This window comes from Pocillopora verrucosa, chromosome 3 (assembly GCF_036669915.1).
Source record: "Pocillopora verrucosa isolate sample1 chromosome 3, ASM3666991v2, whole genome shotgun sequence".
Lineage (NCBI taxonomy): Eukaryota > Metazoa > Cnidaria > Anthozoa > Scleractinia > Pocilloporidae > Pocillopora > Pocillopora verrucosa.
In genome coordinates this window covers 23931990-23957930 of record NC_089314.1, presented here as the reverse complement: position 1 = coordinate 23957930, position 25941 = coordinate 23931990, and the positions used below count along the sequence as shown (strand labels likewise).

Sequence of the window (25941 nt, the reverse complement as noted above, 5' to 3'; positions counted from 1 at the left end):
TCCAATAACACTATCTAGAGCATTTATTGTGAATTTGTTTCCTGTGGCTGCATTATGGGCCCTTTGATTAAATTCATCTACTTTAGCATTCTGTATAAATAAGTGAGGTGCATCTATTGGGTTGTTGATGTCTTCTTGTATAGCTCTCTTTAAGTTTTGCAATGTCAGCTACTGTGTGTTTACCTTTATGTAACCTATTAAGTAATTCCACAAACAATTTGCTGTCTTTTTGACCCATGATTTCATTAAGTTCAAACATTTTAAAGTGTTTATGCCATAAACTGGGAGAAAGAACAGTACAAATCTACATTTTTGAGGTCTTTGAAAATATAAGCATCCATAACAGAGTCTAATTGGAATAAGTCACCAATAGCAATTATGCTCACACCTCCAAAATCCTCTCTACAGCCTTTTATATCTTTAAGCCTATTGTTTAGCTGTATTGCAAATTACCATTACCATTTCCTACCATTGAGATTTCATCAACAAAAATCAATTGACTTCTCAGTGTTTAGTCTACTTGAATCAAGCTGTTTGTAATGTCTCAGTGATTGATTGGCAGGAATGGCCAGAGTGCTATGAAGAGTGTTACCCTTAAGCTTTACCAGTTGGAGCTAATAGTATAACTTTGATCTGATGAAAATCATCACCAGCTCTAGTGTTATAATACTTAAGCACTGCCTGATACAAATCTTTTGTTAAATGTGATTTGCCAACACCAGCCCCTCCACTGAGGAAGCAGTAGAAAGGGGTTTCTGAGGTTTTAATCTGATGTAAAATGTGATAAAAAATTCTTTTTGCTCTTTATCGGGTGTCTGGACCATTTGACGAAAATCGAAATCAGGTAATTCATTCAATATCAGTGGTTCATTATTCAACGATGTTGATGGAATGTTGAGATCATCAGAGAGGTCATAGTTTTCACTTAAATCAGGATGTAAATCTTCATGAGATCCAATCCTTGAACGGAATTGGTCAATGGAGATCCCCATATTTACTTGTGTGCTTGAGCGAGCAACAACAACAATCCAACTAACTAGAAACTCAGTTTATTAAAATAGATAACACTCTTGACAGTTCAAGGCAAACAATAGTTTCTTTCAGTTTGCGACACTTTGAGACACTCGTGAGACATTTTGAGACACTCGTGAGACACTTTGAGACACCCTGAGACTCTTTGAAGCGCAACCCGCACAAATACATTCAAGCCGACAAATGTTGGCTTGCGAGAGTACAATGACTCCTTTCAATCTGGCACAACCCGCACCGAAGGTCCAAGCCGATAAATGTTGGCTTGTGAAAACGTAAAAGCTCCTGTGCAACCTGCACTGAACACAAGCCGCGTTTCAGCGTGTTGGCTTACGTGAAAAAATCTTCTGTTATAGACACCTGAAGAAATAACGAAACAAACGCCTCAGATTATGAAAGAAAGAACACAAACCAGGTGTACAAACGTAATCGCCTTTCGTGAGAGCTTAATCGTGAAGCTCCCACAACAAAATTGAAAAGTTAAAGCACGCAAAGAACCCGTAAAAATATGAAATGACTTATCCTTACCTTGGAAACGAAAATCCCCAAGAAACAAATATGAAATTCCGAATAAGTTCTCCAAAACCCAACGACTGAGAAGAGAAATGGCCGCCGTACAATACACAATGAAAAAACGCTGACTGGAATCCAGTCTTCACGGCTCACTGAAGGCAAATAGAAACCACGTGACAAGCACTTCTCTCTCGTGGACAAATAAATAAAGAAAGAAAGAAATAAAGAAATAAATTTCGCGGGCCTTGACTAAGTGTGGGAAATCCCACACAAAAAACAACAATCTCCCGGAGCAGGATTCGAATAAAACTTGGAAAAGCTATAGCCATAGTATAAGTCTCATGAGGTCACGATGCCATGCTAAGCAAATGGTCGGTAAAAATATTTACTTCAGTTACAAGGGATCGTTCATCAGGGATGTGGGAGTAGGTAGACGTCCCCGCCCTTGCCCACGTATCACTGTACCATTCAAATTCCACCGGAGCGACCAACTAGCAACAAAATTAAATCCCGTTGTCACTGCATGGAACCTGATTTTCCAAGTATAAAAGAGGACAAGTCAAATTTCTCATTTGATTAATCCAGACTCTCTCATCTTCCCTTTACTCGCTTGCGTGCCGTGAGACTGCGGTAAGTTTGAAAAATGAGGCTTATGGCGACAAAAAACGGTATAAATGAGCTCTGCTTTCACGGTCATTTTCCTATAATCACTAAGTTAACACTAGAGAAAATTAGATTAAAAATCATCTTGCTCGCAACCATCGTAAGTATCTTCCGGCCTTAGCGTACAATCGATTAATTGCAGACAGTGAGAAGTTCCATGTTACATTATTCTATTTGGCATTCTTGCTTCACCAACTGTGACGCGCGTTCTTCTTAATTAACTTCTCTTGTTACATAAACTTTTTTTCACCTTTTTTTAACCTAATTTACAGACCAGTTTGCTAAAGTCTCACATTTTTTAACCTTTTCCCATTGTTTTAGACTGTTTGCATCCCACAAAGGCAACCTTCTACTATGCCTACCGAAAAAAAACTCAGCTAACCCTAATTCCCATGAGTGACCTAAACAGAATTTCTCCGTACAAAATCAGTACAATATCACTCAGACAGGTGATGAGGATATAGAAAAATGTAAGTTTGAGGATTTTCTAATTGATCCAGTACCAAATTCTCAGAACTAGTATCACAAGAATTGTACGGCAGACAGTAAGGAGAATTACTAATGAGATCTTGCGCGTTTATTAAAGGGTTAAGAGTGGTTGGTAACTCAGTTTGATGGATGAGCGTATGCGCCGGATACTTCTTTCAATTAACCTGAGACATTAGGAGATCCTAAATTGATTCAATCACAAAGGGGAAAAGAGTTTGCTCTTAATTCCAAAAGCCGGATGTCTTAAGGCTCTTACATTGTTGTTGTTCGTCTCCCGTTTCACGAGCAAATCTCCTTATCTTAGGGCTTCCATGTTACAGTTAAGGGCTCTTTTCAAAATTTTCAATCCGTTGACGTAAAATCAAAACCAAATTCTTCACAGAGACCAATTAAAAGTAAGGGAATTATCACAAGAAGCCCGTGACTGAGAAATCACGACAGAAAAAAGTAAACTCCCAAAAGTGCGGGATAACGCAGGTGATCTATCCGCCAAGAATTGAGCGCGATAATCTAACTCTTTGAGCTTAAGGTGCTTATTTTTAATCTCGAATAAAGTGGGGTGCGCACGTTTGAAGAAGGTTTACGCTAATTGTAAGGAAATTCAGAGGTTGAATTCGTCGCAGGTAAATATTTTGTGATCCAGATGAGCGTGCCAGCCCAAAGAGCCTGATATAAACTCATGCCCAGTCTTTTGAGGCCAAAGTTCATCATCGAGACCTTTCGTCCCGTCTTTTGCGCGACCACGAGGGCGAGAATGCTTCCATATGGCAGAAAAGGCATTTTTTCTATCCTTAATTGGACTGGAAAATTTAAAAAATTTCAACGAGCTTCTGCGTCGTCTTTTCTCAAATGGCCCAACCCGTTTGGCTTAAAAAAGGATGATCAACTGGAACAAACGACTGCACTTAAACAAGGAACGCCTGGTACATCTGAATACTACGTCCCTCGAAAATTCGTTCCTATGACAAGAAAAGCGCTTATAAGGCGAATAGTAGAAGACGAGAACCTGATAAACTCGAATGACAGAAGTTACTTTCAAAATCTTGCAGTTAACTTGGACAATGCCATTGCTGGGACGTTTCACGGAGTTCTTGGGGAGTTGAAGGTAAGTCACCGCTGTTGTTACCATCCGCAAGAAAATCAGAAGCAAAGATACGTCGTAATTAATGATTGGTTGAACTTAGGAAGTTAGAAGAAGAAACATGACAAATTTCAATTCGTCAAGGCCACATAAGGTAGCAACGTCGAGTAATCGGCAGAGACGAGCCCCTTCTGCTGGGGACCTGCATTGAGCAACTAGCACCCTACAAACTACCCCTTCAAAATACCTTTATGCCTTGATTTCCAAAACCTTTTCCTGTCCAAAATAAATGATGACCTAACCCTGCACATTGGAAAAAGTCTCTGTGGGATTACCCCGTAGGATACATCACATTCACATATAGTTTGACCCTCTTTTGATAGAGAGTGGTAAACTATTGGAGCAAGCTCCTTATCAAGGAAGCAGGACAATGAATCAAGAGTAGGAGCAAAAAGGAGGTTATCTAATGCTGTTTTTACCTCTAAAATAATTATTTGCACCTGTCACTTTATTACACCCACCCTATTTTTTTCTATTAAAATTTTGCCATTAATTTAATTAATTGTCAAGGTACAAGTGTAAAGACTAAAGTTGGTGAGGAAGCAACAATGCTTTCACATGAGTTTTTTTTTTTTTTTTTTTTTTTTTAAGTCATACCATAACTAATGAAAGTTTAAAGAAAAACAAACTAAAAACAATTTTTTTCTTCTTAAGGCTTTGTATGATCCTTTGAACCCTGACAAAGAGACCTTAACGCTCCATAAAACTTCCAAGAAGGAAAGACTTGACAATGAATTCTGGCTACTGGAAAAGTTATCTCAACTATTAGAAAAGGCTCACTTTTATGAGTTACCTGTTGAAGATGTGCGCAGTGCCTTAAAAGAACATGATGCCGGAGACGGTGTACTTGTCAGTGTTGACCCAAAGAAATATGATGTTCTGCGGGTGTGGGTTGTTGGAAAAGAGTTTGAACCTGACAACACAGGTCGATGGTACTCCAGAGTTGCCAGTAGAGTTGTTAAAAGGTTTAAACCACCAATAAAGGCTGAGAGATACAAGAGGGTGGTTATCGCCATTCGTGCTAAAAAGCAGAGTAAACTAATGCTTAAGTCCTTCAAGGACATTCGATGTGCCAATCTGGAGCAGTTACTTCCAGAAGGAAAAATAAGGATGACAAAGTTTGATCAACAAGTATTGGCAGCAACTTTGACAATTGGTGCAGCAAGTGTAGTGATAAAGCTTGTTTCTTTCCTGGCTGATTACAAGATATCATGGATTTATATTGCCATATCTGTGGCAGGAGTTGTGGCTGCAAGAGCATGGACGATTTACAAAAACAAAAGGAATTCTTATCTTGTGCGCTTGTCACAGACCCTCTACTTTAAGGCCATTGCAAACAATCGTGCCTTATTTACTTTGCTGGCTGACAGAGCTGAAGATGAGGTGTTTAAGGGAACCCTTTTGGCATACAGCTTCCTTCAAGCTCCTTTAAACTTATCAGGTACTTTAGGGAATATTTAATTTTTATTCAAATGTCTGTTTTATGGTTATTGTTCTTGGCTAGGTTGTTCTGAACTTAATTATATCAGTTCTTGAAATTTGATTCACAAATTGTGCATAATGAATACCTCTTACTGTCTTAATGTGAGCTCCTTACTGCAAGTTATGGACTGAGTTTTTTTCTTTTGGATTTATGTTTTGAATCAGCTAGCTCAGTCAGTTCCCTTTCTTTTGCCTCCTGACAGCCCCTCTTTCATTAATTTCAACGTTTGGCATGGGAAAGCTTTGGTATACTTTCCTTGCCTGCTCTCAGTCTTTCTTTAACCCTTTCAAGCCTTAAGAGTGACCAGTATTTAATTCTCCTTACATCAATACTGCCTAATCATTTACTAGGTCATGAGAGTAACAGAATTGATCACTGACTGAAACTGGTGAACTGATTTATCTTTATACTTCACTGTAAATAACTTTGTCTAGGTGGTGGTCACAGAACTGGGTTGCACTCTGAAGGAATGACAGTTGGTGAGCTGAAGCAGCATGTAGAGGATTGGATGAATCTCAAGTTTCAAGTGACACTGAAATATGATCCATTAGAACCATTAAAACAACTGGAGAACTTAGGACTTCTTGTCACAAAACAGAGAGGTACATGACTATGATTACTTCATTGATTCATGGCCTGCATCAGGATTTTGAATTATGGTTTGCAACAGAGTTCATATATGTAATTGTGTGATCATTTATATTTCCATCTTTTCTTGTCCTTTTTTGTGCTTCCATGTCAAATTTGTTCTTTAAAATCAATCTCTGGCCATTTCAGACTACTTCTCCAGCCCAGACTGAAATGTCCATTACTTTCTAAGTCCTGCACAAACTCTCAAATAGACCATGTGAAGTAACAGTTCCTTCAAGAGGTCAATAATTAACTTTTTGATGAAAATGTCATAAAGGATCCAAGATGAAAAGTTGACAAGATTTTAATGACAGCTGTGCTCATTCCTTTACCTAGGTGATCAACAGATACTCAGTGTGCCAACTGTATTTGATGCATTTATGAAACTACCAAGTCCAAAAGCGCTCATGAAGGAAGCCCTGGAGAGAACAGAAGAGCTGGATGTGGATTTAACTGAGGCAACAACTGAAGAAGAATTAGAGCAGATACAAGACAAGCAGAGAGAAGAACTAGAGCAAAAGAAAATGATTTGGGAGTGAACAAGCATGTTGATCACAGAATATAGAGAAAACTATTTCTGTCCTGTGGTTACAGAGGGACAACTGACTCTTACTACATTCTCACTTGATTTATGGCTCAAATTGGCTAAAGCATCAGCAGTTATGATGTTCAACTCCTTAATTCCTATTGAGTGTCCAAGGTAAAGCAGAATTGGTTTGGTTTTGCTTCATGGCACTCTATGTTCAGTCTTAAGAACTTGCTTTCATTGAGATGCAGAACTAAATCTTATCACTGCTTGATCCCCCACATTTTCCTGACTGTGCCTTATACATTTTGCTTGTTTTTACTTTAACCCTTTAACTCCCAGAGGTGATTAACATATAACTTCTCCCTTTAACATCCATACTCTCTCCAGCAAACGGCTGACGAGAATACTCAAACTTATCAGGTAGAAGTTGTTGTCTTGATCTAACAGTGAATTCTCGTAACTAATTTAGGAGGAAATATACAGCAGCTGGAGGAGAGAATTGACAATCAGACATTGGGAGTTACTGGGTTAAGTTATTATTGCCTCCTTGTGATATTTTCCTTTCTTCTGATTGGCCACTATGAATAATCTGGTTTTCGTTGTCAGACACTCAATTGAAATAAGCTTCAAAATGTATACCATATTATCAAAGCCTAAAGTGGATGGTCCTCTCAAATCTTTTAACACTAAAATTCAATTTGTAAACAGGGCTTAAAGGGTACAACCTCATCAGATATAATTTGTGGATTGTCATCAATTTCTTAACAGAATTGTAGCTTTTTCTTTATGATGTAAGATTTGTTTTTAATAAGGTGTACCGTGTTTGTGGTTAGAAATATTTCAAGAATCATTTTAAATAAGTTTTCCTTGAAGGATTAAACACATTTTTCAGCTTGTAATAGATTATTTCTGAAATATGTCCGAGAGTCTTGCAGACAATCTTATAGTTCACTTCACTCAAAGTCTCTTTGTTGTTCTCCAATGCTATTTTACTCTTTCTGTTGTTAATACTGGATAATAATAATAGTAGCAGTTTCAGTATCATTTTCCATCCCGTAAAACTCTATCATTTGTCTCTCCTTTAATCTTTTGTAGGACAGAATTTTGTCGATGTATCGTGACACGATATTTCAATTTCTCAACGAGGTCTCCTTCACGTCGCTGGTTGGGGCGGGATTACAGTTTTTCTCTTTTTCACTGCTCTTAGCTATTTGGTGCTCTTTGGTTCTGCACGTGTTCGACACTTTGACGTGAGTTCATGCATCTTTTGCGGCATCTCTGTCTTTGCGTTCGAGTTGTGCAGAAGTAGAATAACAAAACACCGAGGGCTGCTATAATTATCGCTGCTGCTACACATGTGACTGTTAATTCTACGATGTCGACTTCAACCATCTTTCTTCAACCAAAAATAAATCTATAGGACCACCGTATACGATGGTATTCTCGTTGAGACTGTAGCATAATCCGTTATAACCGCACTTTCGTGTCCATGTCAACGAGTTTGACTTAATTAAACCCTTTCACCTGTTGAAGCGGAAAAGACATGTCCCACGACCGCCATCTTAAGTCGGCCCATAATGCAATTCAATATTGCAAACCGGAACCAGTCGTTGCCAAACAAACAAAATGGCTGAAGAGCAGGAGGTGTCTAGTGCTGCGTCCTCACTTTCTCCGAAAACCACCGTCAAGGACTTACAATTTATTATAACTGAGCCTGCTGGTGGTTTCTATATGATGCCTAATGATGCTTACAACGAAGTTTTTAACGGAATCTTCATTGGCGAAGCGTAAGTGCAGTTTAATTTTTCCAGCTGTTTTATATAGTCAGCTATGAACATTGTTAGTTGTTTTCAGCTGTTCTTCGAAGAGTTGATTCTCTGAGCCATTTTAAGTGAGATCAAAGATCGATCATGGTTTAGATAGCTTTGTTCGTCAAAGCTTGGGATTTAGATATTTTGGGTACTTTTCCTCTGAGCTCTTCTGCGAATTCTTTCCTAAACGAGTACAGCATCACGTTGCTCATCAGGGTAATTTTTCTCAGGCGAAGAGGTGGTTTCTCATTCCTTTTTGTATTTCACGAAGGGATTGAAATTGTCCTCGGAGATCATAGCAATTTAATTCAGATTTTAAGATAAAATATTCTAATCGCTCTATCCCGAGTTCCTGCCCTTTATATTTGGTGCCATGCAGCAAAGGAAGTCGTTTGCCTGGCATTGACGTTTTTAAATTAAAAAGTCTTCTTTCGCTCTTAAAAAAAATGAGAACAAATGTGCAGCACCGCAGATGTACCGAACGTGGCGTCCACGTCCGGTAGTATGGGACATTTTTGTCACGCAAGTAACGCCTGCCCGTAACGCACAGAAATTTGGATAACGATTTTAAAATGGAATTTTTTCACGGAAAGTCATCACACTTGTTGACTTCAAAAAAGAGATTTAATATTTCATAGTGCTTGCATTTCCCTCACAAACTTAATTGTCGCTTCTCAGGTAATCCTCAAAAACAAATTTTGGGGGATTATTGAGTGGGTGTATAACATCTGCGCAAAAGTTATCTTTGAGCGAGTAGACGCAAAACATGCTTAATTTCCATATCATGTTTCCGCACTTTATTTTCCTTTGTTATGTTTGTCGTTGTCGTTTTTGTTTTCACTGAAAATTTGTTAGACGAGGTTGCAAGGCACAATAATTCTTTCACCTGCATACTCATGAGAGGGAATTATTGTGCCTTGCCAAGTGGGCCATTTCGGTCACTCATCAAATTCCCGAGTTGAAGGTGGTCATCCCAGAAAATTTAACCATTTTTAGCTTTAGCAGTATTCATTGCAACATCACATCCTCTGACACCGACTGTCGCTACAGTCTTGATGGGTGTCTTTTTTTTCCATGGAAACGTTGTTTCAGGCCCCAACTTGGGCGAAAAGTGCTGGTTTTCAGAAAAGTCTACCAAGTGATGGGCAGCTGTTTTCAGGGAAATATCATCCATTTTTATATAATAAGCTCAGTTGTGCACGCATTCTGATTGGTTCTCACTTATGATCTATTGGAGGACAGACGTATAGATGACGTCATCAGTGACACACACGGCTGCGCCTCGTTTGTCACTTTTTTGTTCTTACCGTAGTTTGGACGTCATCTGTAATCTATTACTGAACAGACGCTCGGCAACTTGGAATATATTTGCTAAATATATATCTAGAGGTCCCACATACTCTCTTTTGATTAAAAATCGAGATATAAACAAACTGCATCGGAGGATTAGGACAGGGGTAACCTGAAATAAAAACTCTTTTCTCCAGAAGGCTTCTGTGTTGTTTGTCGCGAATACTAAGTTTTAGGACATTTACACGTAACATGTCGGTATGTTTCATCTTTCGCTATATATCTTTCATTCTATTTCTTTTTTCCATTCATGAGGCAGATTTCGTGGTATCGAAGCCACTCTCAGTGAAGAGTCTGCTTTTCCTTCAAAAATACTTTTTTGCCAAAAAAATATTGCATTTAAACCATTCCCAGAAATCTAGAGGTAACAAAAGAAAGCTATTCTCCTCTTTTTTTGTGAAATATATCATCGATTTTCGAGTGAGAGAAAAAATTAAAGGCTTCGCACTGGTCGCGATTCGTGCTGTAACTGAAAAATTTTGTTGTGTGGTTTTGTGCGCGAAAAGTGTGCGTGCATAAGTCGGCAAGAATGCGAATCACGCGCCTGAGTGAGATCACAATTGCGGGAAAAGAGCGGCATCTGAACCTCGCGCGTGACTTCTCGCTCGCTCGAGCTGGGCTGAATCCGGTCTTTATGGTCGGTAAGATTACGTGTCTCTACCCTGTTTCTTTCCAGATCAACGGCCATGAATGAAGGGGAGCTACAAGACCTTGGCATCACCCATATACTGAATGCCGCGCATGGAAACAAGTATTACCACGTCCAAACAGGCCCTGATTATTATAGGGGATCTGGCATCATCTACCATGGCATACCTGCCATGGATATGTTCACTTTCAAACTTGACCGCTATTTTGACGAAGCGTGCGATTTCATCGCCAAAGCGGTCGGAACCAAGAACTCTGAAAAGCTTAACGGGAAGATTTATGTCCACTGTAAGGAGGGCGTTAGCCGATCCGCAAGCCTTGTCTTGGCCTACTTAGTGAGAGATCAAGAAATGGAACTTAAGGAGGCGGTGAGAATCGTGCGGAGCAAGCGAGAAATTTCACCTAACGACGGCTTTCTTCAACAATTGATAGATTACTCGAGTAAGCTCGGAAGAGCCTAAATAATTAGCGGCAACTCTGTTCTTGTAATTGCTTTAAAAATATTTATGTATTAACGGAGAGAAATGAAACAGATGTTGTGTCATCGATACAATTTGTTAAGTAATATATTTACATATTTGTAAATTTAGAGCAGAATAAAGCTCTTATGTGTAAATTTAATGACGCACCGTAGCTTGTGGTCACGTGCTTAATTGAAGGCTTACAATAAGGGTACTGCGCTGAAACATTGTGTTTCATCAAGCGGGAAAACACCGACCGTTACTCTTAGCTTGAAGAGTTTTATTTTGCGCTTTTACCTTTTTTTTTCCTTTTTTTATCTGCCCCCTGCGCAGTTACAAAAGAGGCTTGTGCGCTGTCGCACAATTGGCCTTCGAACGTACTAACCGCGTAAGGAGAGTGAGGTCGGGGTACGCTTGTTGCTCGCTGTCGAAGCTTCGCCGCCAGAAATTATGTCACGTAACCAACGATATCGTCAGTCAGCTGGTCCATGCGCAGAAATTCGAACTTAATTGAATAGCGATTACTTGATGAATTACGGTGCATCATGGACTAAATCCATCAAATCACACTTTTCTCGATATAGACTTCAACTTATACGCGTCGATCAATTTGAAGTTCCAACATCCCAACAACATTCAGCACATTGAACTTTTGGACATTAGTTTGTTCAAATTCCCATCCTGCCTGCGACTGTGATTTTCTACACGTTGACCAAACTTAAAAACATAGACGTGGTAGATCACTTCGTCTGATAGAGCCCTTCGCTGACGAAAGTGAACGACAAAACACCTCCATATTTAAAGATATACCACTTGTATTCCGCTGAAAAGACTTGAAAATTCCGGTTCAAATTCCCCACCCCATCCAGGTAAGGTTCAGATTCTCCACCCTCTGGGCATGGATGTCTGTCAATTAGATGAGAGTAGAGATGATAAGCTTAAAAAAATTTGCTTTGTATTTGCCTTTCTGTCCCATGAGGAACTCCGTGCCTTCTTCCTTTCAAACTCGGAATGACGTATCCAATTTCTTTTTTCGTTATGATCAATCTCCTGCATCCCTCCAAAACTTTATTTCCACCGTTTGGACAAGGAGCGCGGGCTCATTTCCCAGACAGTGGATGGTAATCGAGCTCTCAATCTCTCCCTGATATGAACTATAAAAGGTTGTAAATTAAGATCAATCAGTTTAAAATATATTAATTTTAAAGTTTTTACGATAGCATTTTTCGCTTTTTTATCTTCAGCATCTCGTATCCACGTGGAAAGTTTCCTTCAGTATCTTGCTCTGTATCCCAGGACATTTTCCTTCGTCATTCCGTTTCTGTGATGTTTCTGCCTGTAACTGTTCCCACGCATATTTCATGTCCCAGCGGGTAACTTGATCTATTTGCGCCGCAATACCCAGAGTCCTATAATTTTAGAAAGAAGTGTTTGAAACTGATAAATATTTCTAATCGAATTTCCGTTGATTCCATGGAAATACAAAATTTTTCGTTATATCGTAGAATCTACCCGAGCCGACATCTTGAGATCAGAGAAAGTATCAAGATAAGAGAGAATGATCTCATGGTAGATTTTTGTTCATCTGGTCGAGACTGTAACATGTCACGTATCCGCTAATATTCCTAAAATCTATATATGAACATTTTTAAATCAATAAGTTAAAACGTACTGAAGCCATGTCATGCTTTTTTTGATAAGCTAAGACCCGTGACAACCTTTGCAAGATCGGTGCAGATTTAGAACTATAAAAAACTACAATTTACAATCTGCAAAGAAATACCAATTGACTTTTTGTCCTATCGCTAAAAAAAAAACTAACAAAAAAAAAAAAACCTTCTCCTCCCTCCCCTCCCTTCCCCTTCCCTCACTCCTACTTCATAAATGGCTTCAAAGATGCTTTAAATAGAAGTTTAATGACACAGGGCTTCGAAAATTCACCTCTCCCTTCTCACAATTTTTATCTACAATCAATCATTCAATTAATATCTTTTCTAGTTTTTCCCGAGAACCTTATTCGTAGAACCCCCCTATTTACTTTGTCGCTCCCTGGTTCTCTCTGTACACTGTGAAACCCCATGGGGGTTCAGCCGTTTTTTTTTTCTTCTTCTTCTCATTGATACCTTTGCCTCTCAGCTTTCTTTCCAAGGTGTTTGTTTTTTCAACAAAAGATTAATAGGCGAGACGACTGACACTGACTGAGTATCAAAAACGGGTTCTTTCTTTTAACATTATATTCATTGACAGATCCGTTACGGCATTTTGTTTACATACTTTAACATGCCGAAGGCGTAATACCACGACAATACTGTTACCGCAATACTGTTACCGCAATTTAGCCAGAAAGCTCTATATTGTTAGTATTTTCTTTTTCGGAGTCGACTAGGCGTCAGAAAAATTTATGATAAATATAAGCTGCCAATTTTTTAATACGATACAGCATATATAACTTGTGTTTTTTCTTTTTTCGCATTCCATCCATGTTTCTGACTTTGTAACGAGCTTGCGAGGGTAAGTTTACTGTTTTTTAAAGATCAACATCACATAAAGTTTGATTTTAGTCGATGATACGTTTTCGAAAATGCAAACTATAAAATCATATTCTGTATGATTTTGAAATTGTAAAACTGTTGTTTTTGTTTACATTGATTCGTACCATGCCTTTGAAATATTTCGTAAAAAAAAGTTGTCTGGGGTGGTCATTAAATATTTCATAAAATGTTTTTCAAACCTTTCAGCAAACGATTCCTTTTCAGTTATCAGCACTATTCGAGAGCACAAATTAAGCTGGTGTCCGTGAAACAGAACTTGCTCAGGGCACTATTTGATTGAGTATTGTAATAATTAGACATATCAGAAACACCAACCAAACAATAAAGAACAAGGGCTAATATCGATGAAGTCAAACGGAGACTTAAGTATATAAAAATAGCCAACAACAAGCGCTGGGGAGCGTGAATCGTTGAGTCACGATTGATCGAGTTTGGTTTTGCATTTGATTTGTTGAAGTGGTGGGTTGAAATCTCTAGGTAGGTCAAATAGCGTAGTTGAGGGCATCCGAGCCAATCCAATCCCAAATTATTTAATTGTGTTCCTCAATTGCTATTTTCGATAGAGATAATCTATTGGAAAGTGCCATCCAGGACTTGTTAATCTTTATTAAGGAGACACAAAACGTTTTAGACCTTTTCAAATCGGCAACACAGAATATGGTTCAAACTCCAAAAGTACGACCTACTTCTTTGATCGTTAGCAATGAGCTCAGCTCCTCTGTCAATGATAAATTAAATAAATTTACGCTATACATGAATATAAGGGCTTATTTCTCAGCTCTCCAACCTGAATGTATCTTATTTCTGCAGAAAGCAAAGATGAACAGCCTGTATTGCATCAGTTTTTTTCTCATCGCTGTCCAATTTTCCGCCCTCAATGGCGCACCTCAACGTGGATTAAGTTGGTCAGGTGTTCCCATGAGCGTTTTCGTGGAGAAAAACGATCCACGTAAGTATCCAGCAAACGTAACCCTTTAAAATCTAACCCATGATCTGATAAAAGATTCTCAATACCAGCTGACAATTTATTCCGCGCAACAAAGTTGAGAGAATTAGGTTTTATATCAATACTAAAACGTCTTTCAATTCTCTCCACCAGTTTACCAGACGTTTTGACGTCGTAGTGAGAATTTACTCTTTCATTCCTTTAAGGCTTTCAAAGGTGAAAGGCTTTGCCGCCTGGTTACCTCTCGGCCCATCCTACGAAGTTTTTTAATCATGCAACTTTTAACTCGAGGCGGTCTGCACGTATCAACCTAGGATTTAGAGTTCGTAACTACAACGAATATTTATTTGTTCGTGCAATATAATGTAAATTAATTGAAATTGTCTGTTCAAAAAGCGTTCCCAACGGCCTTGTTTTGTAAACAATATTATAGCAAACGCTCGTGATTGGCCGAAAAGATTATGGAGTCTCTTTTGAAAATAAACATTGCCTTAAAATAATTGAATAAGATTTCAAAAGAAGTTCTTAAAGCTAATTATGATATGAATAGGCATCTCTTAAGAATTTTTTGCCGTTGAAGAGGCTATCGACAAATTTCAAATTTGAACAGACCTGACTGTGGTGTTGCTGTTCAGAAATAATTTTGAAAGCTGGAGTCCAAGCATGAGATGGAAATTTTCAAACTATTTGTAACATTCTTCTTAATATTCTTGACTTCCGAATTCGTGCATCTTAGCGATGCAGTACCTCTGCATAATTCTATTGACGAGATTAACTTTGGTAAGTACAATACGATAGTCAGGTTGATGTTAATCTGACGCTTATAAAATATGTATTAAATTCCCTCACGGCTCTGAAGTGAATCGTACCAAATTTTTGGCGCCAAAATATGTCGCTGCTGAATTTTCTCCGAAAGTCTTCCCAGCAACATTTACTCTTCTTAATCAAGATAGAAGTTTTACAAATCTTCCGATCATTCGTTTGAAATTTTACATCGGTAATAGCCTATGGCTGATCGATATAGTAGGCCACTAACAGAAGATTAATTATAGCCTACGAAACTTAATGACTTTCCATTTGACCAACTTTGCTTCAACGGCTAGGAGATTTCAAGCTCCATTGGACAATTATGATGTTGCCTTACTAATTATTTTCAAAGGAACGCTCAGTCAGTTAGTTTATAAATAGGACGCCATCGCTAGTTATTGGTCTGTTAGGCTCATATGCACTGGTGTCGGGACTGTGCTCTCACCATCGAACACTGCGATACAATTAAGAAAGAAAATATTGGAAGAAAAATATTGAATAAAGAACTGTTTTGCCGATACGTGCAGTTTATTCAAACAAACACAGCGTGATTGACAGGTCAAAGTAAGAGTCAGAACATGTTTCGAAACAATTTGAACTATTTTGTAAATACTCTTTGTTCAAAGCTCAATTAGAATATGAACGATCATTTCAACAGCTATTTTAAGGTAGGAAGGTTTTTTTGTGTTCAATTTGAACGTGACGTCGAGTACTCAACATCAAACACCCTTTGTGCCTAAAAGCGCGCTTATTTCAAAACGGAAAAATGGCGAGCTTGAAAATGCTTATGACTTTGTCAATGATCTTGGTAATGAGTTTCCAATTGAATAGAGCAGTGCCGTTAAGCAATATCAAAGGAGAATTTGCTCACGGTTAGTAAAACTTTTTGACAGTTGAATTAATTCAGCTTGTTTCCAGGTTTATAGTGTCGATAATTTTCTGTGTTTTGAACTTCTGTGCAACCGTCGCAACTTCATTTTTTATCTCAGTGAGTAAAATTTTATGATTGTTGAATTCAGCTTGTTTCCAACTTTTATTGTGATTAAAGTCTGCTCATCAAATTTCTGTGCAACAGTTCCGATTTTTTTGTTTTTTTATCTGTATCTCAGATTTCCCGGAGGACTTCAACTCCTTCGCTGATAGTGCAGGCAAGTCACTGTTTTCATTTGTTCCTCGGCATCGAATGTATCTATTTACTGACCGATTATTGTTTCATCGGTGCTATATTTTATTGAAACTCAAAACTCATATCCTACCGTTATCAGCACTAGAGGTGTTTCCCTAACCCTCATTAATTATTTATAATTGGCAACGATACGGTATATAACTGTCGCATAATTAAGGTAATTTTCTGATTCATATTTAACGAAGAAAGGGACCGCAGAGTGTAAAAAGGTGGAACGGAATGAGAAATTGGGTCATTCTAAGACAAAATTCGACGTTGCAGTCTGCTGGACTCTGCTGGAAACAAGATAATTTGACTCTCTCACTCTATCAAATCGCGAAGATGATGCCACAAAGTTATGATCGTCGCTTTTATCAACTGTATGCCCATTGATATATTGTTCTTGACAGTTTTCGTTTCGACATTACTATAGAACTTAAAAAAATATTCCCCCCTGCCAGACGCGCAATTTTGGTGAGGGAGTGGGCAGGGGTTTGGAAATTTGGTGGGGCATATATGCCACTTCTATGAGGATTTTCTTTTTACTGCAATAAATCGGTCTACAATCATTAAAAAAAATCATTTCTTTAAGTTAAACTACTAATTTTTGCAGAAGACTATAGGCGATGTCATAAGTTGACTATATTTTGACTGTATATCGGCAGAGTGTAAAGACGAAAGAGATTGCAGTTGGATCCCCAATGAATTAGCAAAGCGGCCAGGAGAAAATTTAGACGAATACTGCTCGAGGCACAAGAACACGCCGGCAGTTAAACAATGCCGCAAGACTTGTAAATTCTGTAAGTATTGTTATGATATCTTCTGGGGCACATTTCGATTAAATTTCGTTTAATCATAACCAAAGTAATTAGGCAAATTACAGCAACGAAAATTACAAGAGGCCCATCAATACTCAAATCAGCAACCAACAAACCACCAAAAGCGCAGGAAAACGCTGGTGACAAAGTCGAGGTTGGTGTTCGAGCGCTTTTAGATGAAGTGTTGTAAACCAAAACCAAATTAATCACAACGGCCAATCGGGAGGAAGGAAGATAACCTTAACAGTCATTGAGAATTATAAGTAAAAAAACAAGTAAACTGCTTGAAGCACGAGAAAACGGTTCAGATAGTGGTGCGAGTTTTATGGACCAATCATAGAGCAAAGTTAAGGTTTACTTTTGACATTCCATTAGAATTGCTCTATTGTTGCATCTCATTGGTTAAGAAGGTGGCAAAAGTTTTCTGGACCAATCACAGAGCGTAGTGAAGCAAAACCAATATTATCGCGGATTATTTTCGACACTCATTTGAAACAATAAGGCTCCTTGGACATAATTCTATGCCCTTGGTAGGTCTTTCAAAAAACCTTTCTCGTCATTATAAAGCGACAGGAGCTTGGCGAGTAATGAAATATAAGGAAGGACTAACCCCGGTGCAAAAATTTCGCCAAGAGTGCAAAAATTTCGCCAAGAGTGCAAAAATTTCGCCAGAGGTGGTTTTTTTAAGGAAGGCTCGGATTAATGTGTACATTTTAAATGCTAATTACATTCGTTTTTTCGCTCTCCACAGGTAAAGCACCAGCCCCCGTTGGTAAGAATAAAGTAGCAGCGTTATTTTAATCCTGATAATGTGGTTTTATCAACTGAGTTGGTTATAATTATGTGAATCTGCCAACATAAAGAGTTCCATAGAGTTCCATAGAGTTTCTAGTTCTTTCAGCCTTAAAAACTCTTTACGGAGGTCAATTTACTTTATCAATTCAGTTGATAAAACTAAATTATTTTGTATCAACCCACCACGAACGCAGCACCACAGTTTCTCTAAAAACCTACCCCTTTCCCCCATTTTATTAATCTAGCCTCCATTTTAGATATTTTGTGGGTGGCAAAGCATTTTTCTCTGTCACCCTGCCGTCATATTCCCGCCTTTCCTTCAGAATACAAAATTGCAGCCAGCACGATAAGTTTTTCTTAGCCGGGGAGAGTAATTATCTGTCTCGTTACCATCTAAAGCCAAACCAATGCAATCTAGGATCACTTTTGACATTCAATTGAAAATTGCTCTGAGACAAAAATAAGGAGACAATTCATACACAGTTAACAGGCTTAAGAACTAGGAAACTGAACTAAAGAATTGCATCACCTAGGCTTAATTTCACCTTTGTGGGCGGATAGTGTAGATAATGTCAGTAATAAGTTGACACTGCTAAATTGGTTCTGCATCGCCAGAGTGTAAAGACGAAAGAGATTGCAGTTGGATCCCCAAAGAATTAGCAAAGCGGCCAGGAGAAACTTTAGACGAATACTGCTCGATGCACAAGAACACGCCGGCAATTAAACAGTGCCGTGACACTTGTAAATTCTGTAAGTATACTAATGCGATCACTTCAATCACAAATACCTGGGGCTTTTTCTTGCTGCACAATATCGTTGAGGATTTTACCGCTTATCAGGTCGCTTGGATATAAATATGTTTCACTCTGATAAAGACCTAACACTCAAAACGTCAGCTTTTTTAACTCTTTACGGTGTCTAATTCACATTTTTAACACAGTTGATAATTAACAATTGGTTCATACGTCAGCGTGCGTTCATCGACGGGTCATGAGCGTGCATAATAGGAATATAAAGCACGCTCGCGCAATTGAATTTGATTAGACAAATTTACTGGCTATTTTATAAAACAAAATTCCCTTAGATATAAGTTCGACGAAAGGCCTTTCAAAAACCAGTGTAGACTGTAGATAAATATTATCCAGCATTTTGATAGACTGGAAAGGATAGAGTGTTATGGAAGAAATGTTTCTTCATTATTTAACATACCAATCTAGCTGCTGCATGCTTTGGTCGATTGAGACGAATAAAATAGAAGGCAGGGAATGGGGGGACAGAGTACACTGGGAAATCGAAGTAGGGATGTTTTTGCTCTTCACTTCCGTCCTGCTCTTTAGCTTGTCCTTACAAACTGAGTGTTTGTTCAAGACTAGTTCCACAAGAAAAAGTAATTTTCAATGACTCTTAATCTGTAGACCCAAGAAACTGTTCTGAATTAATGGCTGAGTATCAAAATCCATTATTGGACTCCACACAGAAACTTTAAATCACAAGCAAACAAGCACAATACATTTGATAACCCTTTCTTTTCAAAAAGGTGCCTTTGTATTTGCTTTAGGTAGCGGGCGTGTGTTTCAAACAGGGGTATGAACAATTTCATGCCGTCGATTCTTGCATGATTTTCTTCATATGTCCCGAAAATTTTGATTTTGTTCTCTCTGAGGCAATGAATACAAGATTTATTATAATCGTTACGCTGAATTTTTCATTTTGATCGCCATTTCCGTGGAAAAAACATAGTTAGTGAGGCTGATAGACATTTTTATACCCAAGCGGCCTGATAAGCAGTAAAATCCTCAAAGATACAGTAATTGTGACAAGCTTCAGCCGTGTTTGCCACAAACCTAGGATAAAAGTTGTTCTTCTATTTAGCAATCGAGAGAAACGGAACCCACTCGATGAAATCGGTTTATTTTAGGCAACTTACTCTGCTATTCCCTGTGCCGATTGACCAGTTTTCCATTATTGACATTCTCTTGTTGTATAATCAGATATAGGCTCTTCTTTGAAGCTCAGAGATCATCTTGTACTCGTGTAACAGGCTTAAAATCAGCAATTGAGTCACGCAATACCGACATGTTAAGATGTGTCACGAAATTCTGAGCAATTACCCCCATAGAAATGTGAAATTAACAGGTGTAAATATTCTCCTTTGGATCCTCCTCCTTTTGGACGAGGGTGAAAATACTTATCAATACTTATTTTTCTTCTCCACAGGCAAGGAACCATCACCCGCTGGTAAGAGTGAAAGGAGCATTGAATTTATCGCTTTCCACTGCACAAGGGTGTGATTCAGGGCGGGCAAGGATTTTTCCCTCCTAGCCGTCCTATTTCCGCCCCACTTGCAGAATTTTAAATAGCAGCTAACGACATCACAAAAGACTCGGAGTTAAATAGAAAGCTCTTAACCTTGGACTATGTTTCGTTTAATTTGACTTCTGGTTTACCGATCTTCCTTTCTTTTGGAGGAGTCAATTCTCGGCGTTGCTTAATGCCACAGCAATTTTGATAAGCTTCAGCCGTGTTTACCACCAGCCTGGTATAAGAAGGTTCTTCTCAATTTTCTTTAGCAATGTGAGAGAAATGGAACCTGCTTCATTCAATTGGTTTATTTTAGCTAATTTACTCTGCCACTCTCTGTGTCGGTTAACTCAGCTTTCCTTTATTGACGCTCTCTTCATTTATAATCAGATATAGGCTCTTCATTGGAGCGTATAGATCATCTTGCACCCGTGTAACACACGTAAAATAAGCAATCGAGTTACGGAAAACCAACATGTTAAGATGTGTCACGAGATTCTTAGCAATTACTTTCATAGAGATTTGGAATTAGCAGGTATGAAAATTTTCTATTGGAACGTGGGAGTGAAAATACTTATCAATGCTTCTTTTTGCTCTCTACAGGCGAAGAGCCATCCCCCGCTGGTAAGAATCAAAGGAGTATTGAATTTGTTGATTTTCATTGCAGAAAAGGTGTCAATAATTTTGGGCGGGCGTAGATTTTTCCCTCCTATTCGTCCTATTTCCAACCCACCGGCAGAATTTTAATTAGCAGCTAGAGAAATCGTAAAAGACTTGGCGATAAATTGAAAAATACGAACTATGTTTGATTCTGTTGATCCTACTACCGATCAAAAAATTACATACTGAAGGTATTCTCCTTCAATCGAGGCAATTTGGGGACTTTGATATGTGTCCCCTCAATAGAGATATTACAAAGGTTCTCTACAGTTCTAAAAGTACAAACAAACAAGCACAATATGATTTGAAAGGAGATTTCTTGATTAAGATTTTTTTGTTTTTTTCTAGCCCGCATTTAGATATTTTTCGGGTGGGAAAGCATCTCTTTTCTGTCACCCTGCCGTCGTATTCCCGCCTTTCCTTCAGAATATAAAATTGCAGCCAGCACGATAAGTTTTTCTTGGCCGGGAGAGCAATTATCTGTCTCGTTACCATCTAAAGCCAAACCAATGCAATCTAGGATCACTTTCGACATTCAATTGAAAATTAATCTCGGACAAAAATAAGGAGACAATTCATTCATAGTTAACAGGCTTAAGAACTAGGAAACTGAACTAAAGAATTGCATCACCTAGGCTTAATTTCACCTTTGTGAGCGGCTAGTGTAGATAATGTCAGTAGTAAGTTGACACTTCTGAATTGGTTCTTCATCGCCAGAGTGTAAAGACGAAAGAGATTGCAGTTGGATTCCCAACGAATTAGCAAAGCGGCCAGGAGAAACTTTAGACGAATACTGCTCGAAGCACAAGAACACGCCGGCAGTTAAACAGTGCCGTAACACCTGTAAATTCTGTAAGTATATTAATGCGATCACTTCAATCCCAAACATCTGGAGCTTTTTCTTGCTGCATAATATCGTTGAGGATTTTACCGCTTATCAGGTCGTTTGCCACAAACCTGGAATAAAGGGTTGTCTTTTATCTAGCAATCCGAGAGAAACGGAACCCGTTTCATGAAAATGGTTTATTTTAGGTTAACTGCGATGGTTAACTTAGTTTTCCATTATTGACGCTCTCTTCTTATATAAACAAATACAGGCTCTTCTTGGAGCGTACAGCCGTCATCTAGTACTCGTGTAACATACTTAAAATCAGCAACTGAGTAACGGCATATCTACATGTTGAGATATGTCATGAAAGTTTGAGCAATTACCCTCATGGAAAAGTAGAACTAGGTATGAAACTTTTCCTTTGGATAATGGGTGTGAAAAGACTTATCAATGATTCTCTGTTCCTCTTTACAGGCAAAGCACCATCACCCGCTGGTAAGAATTAAAGGAGCATTAAATTTATTGATTTTCACTGCAAAAAAGGTTTAACTTATGACGGGCGAGGATTTTGCCCTCCTAGCCGTTTTATTTCCACCCCACTTGCAGAATTTTTAAGAGCAGCTAAACGGCAGATAGAGACATCGCAAACGACTTGGCGATAAATAGACAACTAGTAACCTTGGACTATGTTTGATTTTGTTGATCCTTCTACTGATCAAAAGAATACTCGCATATACTGGAGGCATTTTGCCCTCAATAGAGATATTACAGTGATCTTTAACGGTTAGTTAAGTAAAAACAAACAAATACAATATGATATCAGTGATATCGTTGAAATTATATTCTGAGTAGGCTTTTTGATAAAGACTTTCTCACTTTTGTTTCCTATAGTCTGCGAAGACGAGCGCACCGACTGTTATGCTCTTGTAGTCAAGACGGGAGGCGGACAGGCGCTTGAAAATTATTGCAATCAATGGAAGGCAGAGAATGCAATACAGCAATGTCGTAGAACCTGCAACTTGTGTAAGTATTCGGTTTGGGTTTAGGATAGCCGCACCAGTTGTGTTCTTAGGGAGAACATTAGTGAGAGCGCCTGCCTCCCAGCACTGTGGCCCTGGTTCGATTCCCAGTGGTTCTCGACCTTGCTCCGAGGGTTTTTCTCCGGGTCTTATGGTTTTCCTCCCTCAATTAAAACCAACATTTTAAATTCCAATTCCAACTGGAAACAGTGGACAAGAAGACCCCCTCGTAAACTGTCCACCGCTAAACCCCATTTATTTGTCTAATCAGCCTTAAACCAGGTGGGCCAACAAACGACGGAAATGAAAATTAAGGAGATACACTAAGATGTGTGCAGTTTCATCCCTAACCTTTCTCGATGGTTTTTGGTGCTTCTTCCGTTTTAGTTTTAAATACCTGTCCGAACTAATATTTTGTGATCATCCTCAAGTTGAACGTAATTTTCCGCGTGTTATAAAACGACCCAAACCATCGTGTCATAGCCTCCTTAAAGAATAGACATAACAAAACAATTGTATGCACTACATTTTTGTTACATTAGACGGCAGGTCTTTTAGACTGTTTCTTTACATTCAAAAGGATTCTACTAGTTTCGAGTCAGTTGATGGTTTCTGATACCTGTTAGGTTCCAAGCCCCCTTCTCCACCCATCGAACCAGAGACCATGGCACCTCAGACAGAGCAGCCTACACCGGAGACCGCTGAACCATCAGGTAAAAAAGTCTCCAGATAAAATTATGTTCAATTCGCAATTCCCCCTCGTTGTGTACCTCTGTATTTTGTAAATGAACTTTCGGAAATCCGAACGTCGGACGTTCGATTTCTCATGGGGACTCAGACTTTTTTCTTATACCTGTTAGGTTCCAAGCCCCCTTCTCCACCCATCGAACCAGAGACCATGGCACCTCAGACAGAGCAGCCTACACCGGAGACCGCTGAACCATCAGGTAAAAAAGTCTCCAGATAAAATTATGTTCAATTCGCAATTCCCCCTCGTTGTGTACCTCTGTATTTAGTAAATGAACTTTCGGAAATCCGAACGTCTGACGTTCGATTTCTCATGGGGACTCAGACTTTTTTCTTTGTCCCACGCTCGTGATAAGACGCAAAATATATTTCTCTATTTCTTTACTGAGCTCAAAACTTACCATCTTTCTTATTCTTTTTTACAAAAAATGACGCTATAAACATCGCTGATCCTAGAAGTTTGCAGGAGGCGTCTCATAAATGAACTTAGTAATGGGCCTCACTCACCATAGTCTAAGTGGCTCAGTGTTGAGCATAGGAACGCAGAAATATAAAGGTCTGAGGTTCGATTCCTCATGAGGACTCAGAATTTTTTCTATGTCCCACGCTCGTAACAAAACGAAAAACGTCTTTCTCCACCTTAGTCTTGTTTCAAAGACTGATACTCCACATGGGGTATACTACAATGGCCCTTTTTTGCTGGACAGAATATTCCATGACTAAACAGTTTTTTCCATAATCTTAACGATAACTTCCGGGAAATTATTCTAGAACTTCCTGTACTTAATCTTAAAAAGCCGAGTGCGTCGCCCAAGAAATGATAAATTACTTTATGCCTTAAAATATCAACCAGTATGCCACATCTTTCTAATCCACTTTCATTAAACGGTCAGGTTTTCAGAAAGATTGCTTAGAAGTGCACAACTGCTATAGAGGTTTTCATAACGCCCCTCCCCTTCGGTGGTCAGCGGAGCTAACGCGTGCGGCACAGGAATGGGCTGACTACCTTGCAAGCCGTGATGAATTTGTTCACGATCCCACTCTGAGGGCCAAGGGTCAGGGTGAGAACCTCTACTACAAGAGTCCTTCCAAGAGGCTGTGCAATTACGGTGAGTTCGGACCAGAATGCCTGAGCTGCGGTGAGATCGTGACGCGGTGGTACGACGAGGAAATTGATTATGATTACGCAACAGGGGAGACAAAGACACCATCCGCTCCAATATCGCATTTCACTCGGATCGTTTGGAAAGCGACCAGAGAGGTGGGAATGGCAACTGCTGTGGGACACGGCAAGCTGATTGCGGTAGCGCGTTATTCTCCCGCTGGAAATACCAAAGGATTGTTCCAGGAAAACGTCCATCCTCGTAAGTAGCACCTGGCTTGTGCAACTGGAGACGCAATTGCACAATGATCACCGAGCTTGACTCAGGATCGATAGGCTGGTTTATTCATTGCACAATGTTATCGGGTCCATAAGTGACTAGGATCTAACTTCTCCTTACATGATTACCACTGATTCAAACATTAAGGTCATAGGAATAAAGACAATAATATTCGCCAACTTCAGAAGCTCTTGATTGATAAACAAATTCTCCGTATCAATACCATAGGAAATGTATAGAGAACATTATGGAGAATATGCATACTGATATTAGACTCTAAGCACGTCTAACCTCCTAGCAGTATGAATGGGTACAAACAGTCACGGAAATTTGACGAGTTGTAAGGGAAGACGTGCGATGCATCCGATCCGCATCCCTTCAGTAGGGATGGGGCGTGGAGAGGGTGGGGGGAGAAGCTGTTCTTCAGGTTTTTCCTTTCTGCAACAAATATCCTTGAACCGTAATTATCGCCCTCAAGGCTAAAATTGTCAAGAAAATAATATTAATATTTGCTGATTTTACTTTCATTTTCTTGCAGCCCCCGAGGAAATATTGGAAGCTCCACAAAGGATTTGTTTACCAAAAATAGTTACCTGAGCTCAACTTAAAACTGAGCAACAACTTGAACGTTCAGTTACAGTATTGCCAAGAGATCATTATGGTATCTTAGCGTTGCCCTTTATTTTATAATACGTAATATCGTTATTTTAAGACCATAAACTTTGTAACTGTAGTATGTTAAGTAACTCCCCCGCACCTCTTCTTCCCTTACTTCCCTTGAGCAGAACCTCCACCAGGGGAGCCCTTTGTCCAAAATAAAGTGTCCCCTAAATAGAGATGTTTTCTCATTAAAGGTTGCAGAAGAACTTTTTCAGTTTGGCCCAAAGTTTTCGTTATTTGAATGGAGGTATCTGTCAACTAAAGATGTATTATAGAGAAGTTTTACAAATGTAGTTCAGGTTTTTGGCAATAAATTTGATTTCACGAAACTTTTGAGAAACAGGGCGCCGAGTCTGAAAACGGAATAATGGAAATGGTATGTTTCGGTCTGATATAGGGGCAAGAACCGGGCGGCACATCCCACCAACACACTGAGGGGTATCCAAGGAAGAAAAACTAATGTTCCACAATTTGAACTGCATGGACAGCTATTTCATATACAAAAATTCTGTG

General features: G+C 39.0%; 3 protein-coding genes across 6 annotated transcripts; all 3 read left to right on the top strand.

Moving 5' to 3' along the window:
* Window positions 1-3411: 3411 nt before the first annotated feature.
* Window positions 3412-8006, top strand: LOC131782015 (transmembrane protein 143). The gene is made up of 4 exons (XM_059098726.2): window positions 3412-3799; window positions 4490-5276; window positions 5753-5920; window positions 6285-8006. Exons 1-4 carry the CDS (start codon window positions 3449-3451, stop codon window positions 6485-6487), a joined length of 1509 nt encoding a protein of 502 aa, XP_058954709.2. The 5' UTR covers window positions 3412-3448; the 3' UTR covers window positions 6488-8006.
* Window positions 8007-8073: 67 nt separating this feature from the next.
* LOC131782016 (dual specificity protein phosphatase 3-like) lies at window positions 8074-10886 on the top strand. The gene is made up of 2 exons (XM_059098727.2): window positions 8074-8264; window positions 10315-10886. The coding sequence occupies exons 1-2, from the start codon at window positions 8104-8106 to the stop codon at window positions 10745-10747; spliced, it is 594 nt and encodes a 197-aa protein (XP_058954710.1). The 5' UTR covers window positions 8074-8103; the 3' UTR covers window positions 10748-10886.
* Window positions 10887-13184: 2298 nt separating this feature from the next.
* Window positions 13185-25757, top strand: LOC131781996 (ectin). Of its 4 annotated transcripts, none has more exons than XM_059098704.2 (15): window positions 13185-13258; window positions 14110-14248; window positions 16162-16200; window positions 16883-17017; window positions 17787-17807; window positions 18446-18580; window positions 20048-20068; window positions 20735-20755; window positions 21509-21643; window positions 22095-22115; window positions 22512-22643; window positions 23266-23352; window positions 23500-23586; window positions 24280-24750; window positions 25307-25757. In XM_059098704.2, the coding sequence occupies exons 2-15, from the start codon at window positions 14119-14121 to the stop codon at window positions 25363-25365; spliced, it is 1494 nt and encodes a 497-aa protein (XP_058954687.2). In that variant the 5' UTR covers window positions 13185-13258; window positions 14110-14118; the 3' UTR covers window positions 25366-25757. The 4 variants fall into 4 exon arrangements, with proteins under 4 accessions (XP_058954687.2, XP_058954686.2, XP_058954688.2 ...); XM_059098703.2 differs by lacking the exon at window positions 13185-13258 and adding an exon at window positions 13673-13776; XM_059098705.2 differs by lacking the exons at window positions 13185-13258; window positions 14110-14248 and adding an exon at window positions 14813-15025.
* The last annotated feature ends 184 nt before the right edge of the window (window positions 25758-25941 follow it).

What these genes read in the sequence shown, in the direction of transcription:
- LOC131782015 (XM_059098726.2), top strand. Translation starts at nt 3,449, where the DNA reads ATGCTTCCATATGGCAGAAAAGGCATTTTTTCTATCCTTAATTGGACT. An exon ending in AGCTCCTTTAAACTTATCAG is followed by an intron (nt 5,277 to 5,752) that starts GTACTTTAGGGA and finishes AACTTTGTCTAG; the next exon opens with GTGGTGGTCACAGAACTGGG. An exon ending in TCTTGTCACAAAACAGAGAG is followed by an intron (nt 5,921 to 6,284) that starts GTACATGACTAT and finishes TCCTTTACCTAG; the next exon opens with GTGATCAACAGATACTCAGT.
- LOC131782016 (XM_059098727.2), top strand. Translation starts at nt 8,104, where the DNA reads ATGGCTGAAGAGCAGGAGGTGTCTAGTGCTGCGTCCTCACTTTCTCCG. An exon ending in GGAATCTTCATTGGCGAAGC is followed by an intron (nt 8,265 to 10,314) that starts GTAAGTGCAGTT and finishes GTTTCTTTCCAG; the next exon opens with ATCAACGGCCATGAATGAAG.
- LOC131781996 (XM_059098704.2), top strand. Translation starts at nt 14,119, where the DNA reads ATGAACAGCCTGTATTGCATCAGTTTTTTTCTCATCGCTGTCCAATTT. An exon ending in CAAAGCACCATCACCCGCTG is followed by an intron (nt 22,116 to 22,511) that starts GTAAGAATTAAA and finishes TGTTTCCTATAG; the next exon opens with TCTGCGAAGACGAGCGCACC. An exon ending in GGAGACCGCTGAACCATCAG is followed by an intron (nt 23,353 to 23,499) that starts GTAAAAAAGTCT and finishes TATACCTGTTAG; the next exon opens with GTTCCAAGCCCCCTTCTCCA.